This window comes from Acyrthosiphon pisum, chromosome A1 (assembly GCF_005508785.2).
Source record: "Acyrthosiphon pisum isolate AL4f chromosome A1, pea_aphid_22Mar2018_4r6ur, whole genome shotgun sequence".
NCBI classification, from domain to species: domain Eukaryota; kingdom Metazoa; phylum Arthropoda; class Insecta; order Hemiptera; family Aphididae; genus Acyrthosiphon; species Acyrthosiphon pisum.
Window position 1 is genome coordinate 4,848,400 of NC_042494.1, and position 6,688 is coordinate 4,855,087.

At 26.2% G+C, this 6,688-nt stretch overlaps 1 protein-coding gene across 2 annotated transcripts; it reads left to right on the top strand.

Annotated features, from left to right (window-relative positions):
- Positions 1 to 386: 386 nt before the first annotated feature.
- On the top strand, positions 387 to 5,783 carry LOC103310092 (limulus clotting factor C). Of its 2 annotated transcripts, none has more exons than XM_008187216.3 (8): positions 387 to 682; positions 1,911 to 2,147; positions 2,416 to 2,583; positions 2,651 to 2,784; positions 2,870 to 3,037; positions 4,291 to 4,447; positions 5,095 to 5,289; positions 5,443 to 5,783. In XM_008187216.3, exons 1-7 carry the CDS (start codon positions 631 to 633, stop codon positions 5,271 to 5,273), a joined length of 1,095 nt encoding a protein of 364 aa, XP_008185438.1. In that variant the 5' UTR covers positions 387 to 630; the 3' UTR covers positions 5,274 to 5,289; positions 5,443 to 5,783. The 2 variants fall into 2 exon arrangements, with proteins under 2 accessions (XP_008185438.1, XP_016661871.1); XM_016806382.2 differs by lacking the exon at positions 387 to 682 and adding an exon at positions 1,615 to 1,636.
- The last annotated feature ends 905 nt before the right edge of the window (positions 5,784 to 6,688 follow it).

Here is a 6,688-nt window from a genome sequence, read left to right on the forward strand (position 1 = left end):
ATGACAATATATGTTTAAAAGTCTATTTATAAGTACTTCCACATAAATAAATTATAATTTGTTTATAACGTAAAGACGTACACTGTACGTCTGTACCTACATCAACTGATGTACATAACTGGTTTTTGTTTAATTTTATCGAAAAATCATTTTATGTGGTAGTACAATATAAGACGTAGTAACATGACCTTGATAATTTAATTTTAATGTAAGTTTACTAACTCACTCATATTTTCAAAACCTACCTATCTATATACGTAGACACGTAGTGAGTATTTTGTCGATCGTAATATGAACGAATAAAACTGTGAGGTAGAGGGTGAATAATATCAACAACTTCTTCATACGAACATTCTGCAAAAGTAATTTAAAATACCCGTCAGTTGTATGAGTCTAGTGTTTTAAAGGAGTATTGGTATTATCATCGCTTACATTTTACCTCATGAACTTAATGATTAATTTTCTACAAATATTTCTCAGTGTTTATAATATTATATTCTTGTATATTTTATGATAGCTCATGTTCGTTAATTTACAGTAAAATATTGTTTAGTGTTTAATGCCATTTGTTTGATAAAACTAATATAATTTAAAAAATATACTTGCTTTCGTATTAGCTTGTCATTCGCCATGCATGTGACATATAATTATTCCTGGTTAATATATTCATGTTTATTTTTTGGTACGTAATTTTGACAGAAATTTTTAAAATTAATAAATGTTACTCATGTTATTTTGTTATACAAAATATAAATGACAGGAAGAAAAATAATATCGTGTTATATTTGCAAAAGATTCATTTTTAAAAAGTTGTACGCTAACCATAAAGAGGTGACATATAATTACGCATTTAAAAATCACAGTTTTACTTTGTTACTAATTATTAAAGGTCAACTTGTTAAATTGTTAACTTGGAAAAGTGTAAATTTATTCATTTGTTAGGAAATTGGAAAAAAAATTTAAGTGAAAATAGAAAATCTGGTACTTGATAAAATTAGGTACCTATAGGTATTACTTGAACATAAAAACTTTATTTCTTCGAGTGACAACACTGACTGACTGACAAAAACAACAAAACATATAATATTATGAAATTCAAATAAGCTGATAAGTTCACTATAATAAATATGTATAATACTAGCTGATCCCGTGCACTTCGTTGCCTTTAAATGTACCAACTTTATATGACTCAAACTTTGTTCAATTCCTTATTTAATATTTGGTGTATGGTGTTCAAAATTTATCTTAACTTTTCCGTTGCGCGGAAGAAAAATTTTGATTCGCAGCAGTATATTATCAGGTAGGCAATCTACCTGCGGTAGATCGCGGATCCCGTGCTGTTTGTACGTAAGTGTATGATTTAACTCTAAAGTATCAAAGATATACCAAGTTTGTCGTACTCCACTTATATTGGATTAATATAATCTATTAATACAAAATCCTAACCTAACCTAACCGTGCTAAAATCAGATGGAAAAAAAAAACTAAATTAACCATTTTAAACAAGTCTATATTCTTCCCAGAGGTCTAATCTACATACAAACATTAATTTATATATTATATGCTAAACTAGATAATTATAATAATTGTATGAATGTTATTTATTTTCAGCTAGCGACTATTTCTTACTAAAAAGGTATAGGTATACAATTTACACATTTTTTTTAAAATAAAATTAAAATTAAAATTAAAAAATTCACACAATATATCTTTATAAATTGTAGCCTATGTGTTATTCTGATGTATAAGCTATATTATTGTAAAGTTTCATTAAAATCCATTCAGTAGTTTTTACGTGAAAGAGTAACAAACATACTTACAAACTTTCGCCTTTATAATATTAGTAGGATTAAACCACAATCCATTGTTTTTCGTATTCAATAATATGTATATTCAAATTCATTATCTAGGTACCGGTGTTTTGTGTGAAAAAATGTGTCCACCTCTAGTATCGGATAGTTTGGATATTAAATGTGCTCATAATGGTCAGTATGCTAATTGTTCAAACGTATTGATACCCGGCACGATAGCAACACCATCATGTAAGATAGCATATACAGCACTAAATGGACAAGAAGAGACTCCGCTTGAATTAATTTGTCAATCTAATGGGACGTGGAATAAACAACTATATAGATGCAATCCAAGTAATTGTATTTTTATCGTATAAACAATATGAGTCTCTAATTTATAAACATTTTAATAATTTACTAAACTATTACCATTTCTAGATGATTTTTTTGAATAGTAAAATTAAAATTAAAGATGAACAAAATGAAATTGTTGTCTGAAGTCTTCAGTATTAAAGTCTGATTAACATTTTTGAACCTTTAATTATTATATGTTTTTTTCTAAGCTAGGTGTTATATTTCATGAATAATTTTCATCTATATTGGTGTTCAAATTTTATTTTAGATTGTGGTAGAGTATATATCGAAAACCAATTACTGATTAACAATGGTTATGAAGCAAATATTGGGACAGCACCTTGGAATGTAGGAATATATCGAATAAATAAAAATAAACCAAATTATGACTTGATTTGTGGAGGAACAATTATTTCTCCAAATTTAGTAATTTCTGGTAATATCTTTGCACAATGTATAATGTATATAAAAATTAATAAAAATTAAATAAATATAATTTTCAGCGGCCCATTGTTTTTGGAAAAACGGTATGTTATCCAATAACATATCAATAAACGATGGTCAATACAAAATTGCTGTTGGAAAATATGATAGAAATTTTGAAATTATTGACAATGACTTTACTCAAATAATTAATGTACGTCATTTATAATTCAAGTCTAAAAATAATTAAAATAATTGGGTTGATTTATATAATATAAATTAAAACAATTAATGTGCAGGTGGATATGGTTCACCTGAAAAAAGGTTATTATGGACCTGCTGGATATCATGCTGAAGATATAGCTATTATTCTGTTACAAAAGAGAGTTTCTTTTAGTAATGGTGTGGCACCTGCGTGTATCGATTGGAATAGTAAATACAATGTTGTCAACGGTGATCAAGGAAAGGTTGGTTTGTAGTATTATTTAAATAATTAACTAGTGATTAAATTACAGTTAATTACAATACATAACTAAAAAAGGTGGGTAAGTAAAAATCGCTCAGTTGTACAGTAGTTTATAACTTATAATATAACTTATAACTTATAAGACACTGTGGTGGATTGTTTAAATTAAAATTCTATGATATAACATCATTGAAATCATTGAATACGAAGAATGATTATGAGTGGAGATGGTCTGTCAGTAAGCCTATTTTATAATAATACTTTTAAATTACAAAATAATTACTGAGTTCATTACAGTATTTGTTTAAATATCTAATTTCGTCCAATTTTGTACTTAAAATAACGATAAAAAAAAAAAATAAGTATTTTATTTTATAAGATTTTTTTGATGACAGTAGAACTATTTATGATATACCGAATTTTAATTTCTCAATCCTTAACTACAAAAACTGAACATTTTATAAATTTTATTTACAAAATAATTTATACATTTTCGAGATTTTGATGAATTATACCAAATTTAAAACTTTAAATTCTAAAAGTGACTATGCCCATTTATCTTAATTTTTTTTTAACATTGTAACCATTTATGAGTAACCGTGTATAATATAGGTAGGAATATTTACTATAATTTTGTATTAAATTTTAATTCTTAGATATAAATTTATATTTTTTTTTTAATTTCTAATTAAAAATAATTTGCAAATTTTAGTGACTGACGAATTTTGTTTTTTAGACACTCATAAAAAATCGGAAAAACAATAATTTTTTTTAAAAATTTAATTAAAAATAACTTATGGGAAACCTTGTATTGTACCTTATTCTGAAGTATTTTGACAGAGCGAAAACAGAGATGAAAATCTGATGAAAAGTACTGAAAGTATATGTGGTTATTATTTTTTTAGTTACATATAAAAACTAAATGCATTTTGTCAAATACTGGTTTTTCCTTAACTTTCTTTTTGTTTTCAAATCGATTTTGAAAATTATTGTGAATTTTTCATATTGACCTCTCAAAAGTACTAACTAGATTCTCTTTCCTATCTGTAAGAATGCGCTGTAGTTGGAAATCAAAGTATTAATTATACTAAAACAAATTATGTTTAGACAATAAAAAAAAAAAACACATGATAGTAAAATCAATACATTAATCACTTTGCATAGAATCAAAATCAAAATTTTAAAATACAAATTGTAATTTTATACGATAATAATTATAATTGTACAATTTAAAACTTTTTTATACTTTTACAGATTGTTGGTTGGGGAAAAACTGAAAAAGGCATTTTAAGTCCTATTTTATTAGAAGCTTCTTTACCATACATTGACCATAGTTCTTGCCGGAATATGTATACTAACGGATTTGAACAATTTGTGACTGATGATAAGTTTTGTGCTGGTTCTTTAACGGGTAATAAAATATTTAAACATTTATTCCATGAAATCATTGATTTTTTTTTAACAAACTTAACTTACATTTATTAAACACTGAATATTGAAAGTAGCCACATTTAAATTAATGAATTTTATTTTACAACTAGTATACAAATACAAAATATATTTGTACTAATCGATCGCTTTCGTTCGAAGTGGATAATTTTTCTTGAGGATTTTTACTGAGAGACTGTTTCGTGTGTCGATTTTGTCTGATTTTTATATAGGATGATTCTTTCTTATGTAATCCCTTCCTTTGTTGATGTGTTTCGATTAGTATAACGTTAAGGTATCACAAGCGATTAGGATTTTATATTGTACTGTGTAACGAAAGTACTACTATTAGAGAATTTGTGTCGTTTTGCAGAACGTCCGATCGAAGATCGAAAGGGTGTTGTGACATAGCGTATTATTTATGTATGGCATAATATGTGCGTGTGCGTGTAAGGAATATGTATAACATATGTATATACATAATAAATATTATCCAGTATACTACATAATATATTATGATGTTTTGCCATGTGCTACGTATTTAGTATATGAATAATGAATTATAATTTTAAAGGCCGTCTATAGAATGCGACGTTATATTATGAATAAAGTATACCTATATTGTTTCAGGACAAGGAGTGGGTGCTGGAGATGCCGGCGCAGGCTTATGCTTTTTACACTCGAATTCTTATTATTTGACCGGGATAGTCAGTATTAAGGATATAAGTACAGATAATTCAATAGCTGTTTTTACAGAAGTAAAGCGTCACATTCAATGGATTCGTGAACTGTATAACAAATATAATTAAGAACAATAGGATTTTGGTAATGCCATATAAATAATTTATTCTAATAAATATTGTAATCGAAATCAATAATTTGTAATAAATAAGGTAAATCTATATTTTACCTAATACCCAATTACAGTGGTATGATTAAATTCCGTATGCTTTATAAATGAAATATGTTTTGTTTCAGGACAAGGAGTGTTTAAAGGGGATAGCGGTGCAGGCTAAAACTGTTTACACTCTGATTCTTATTATTTAACCGGAATAGTGAGTATCAAGGATCCAAATACAAATAACTCAATCGCAGCTTTTACAGATATTAAGTATTACATGCAATGGATTCGTGGACTATATAACAAACATAACTATTTATAATGAGATTGTGGTACCCATAGTGTTATTAAAATAATGTATTCCAATTGTAATGAAAATCAATATCTATAAATAAATAGATTTTATCTTATGTGTAACAATTTTTAACAGTTCATAAATTTGTTAATTTACAATAAACATAATAAGTACGTACCTATATACCGTATTTACCTGTATTGATAGTAGTTACCTTAGAATTATAGATATATATATAACTAACACATTAAATTCAAAACATTTTTAGGATATACCAGTTTTGCATTGTAAATTTATTGTTTCATAGTTATTGTCAACTGTATTTGAAATAACTACTAGTTCTAATACTAGTATTAGTTTATAAGTTATATTATTTTGTGCACTATGGATATTATGTCTAATATCTACAGTAATGGGTAAAGTTGTAATGGAACATAATTATGTTTGTCATTACTATTGGTTTATCAATACAAAAAAATTATCCAACTATAACAAAATGTAAGTACTGTATTTTATATTAAATAATATAATTTATATTTCTGAAAAAAAATGTTTAAAGAACATTATTCATAAATAAAATGACGTAAAAAAGAGAAGTTCTAATTTGAAAAATAGAAGTTATTCACCTCGAAAGGACACTCTTTGAGTCACGAAAAACATCAGAAAATATATCCTAGTCGGGGAGAAAAAAGGTGGGCAAGTGGGTGTCGCTCTGCTGTACAGAAGGTTACAAGTGGGTCACTGTACTGGTGGTGTTAAATTTGAATTCAGTGATAAATATCATTGTATAAGGAAAACGTTTCTGAGCGAAAACGGTCAGTCAGCCTATGATATTACTAAGTATATTTTATGATATTATTGTGAATAAAGTAATTTATATATAAACTATAATTACGTGGAACCTTGTTTTAAATTTTCAATTATTAGCTATAAAAGTTGAACATTTTATACATTTTTAACTACAAAATAATTATTACATTTTAAATGTGATCAACTTTGAAGTTTGATAAATTTTGTTAAAATTCGAACTTAAATTGTTTTTAAAAAAAATTGTGCTATGTATTTTTTATATTTTTCAACTGATATTC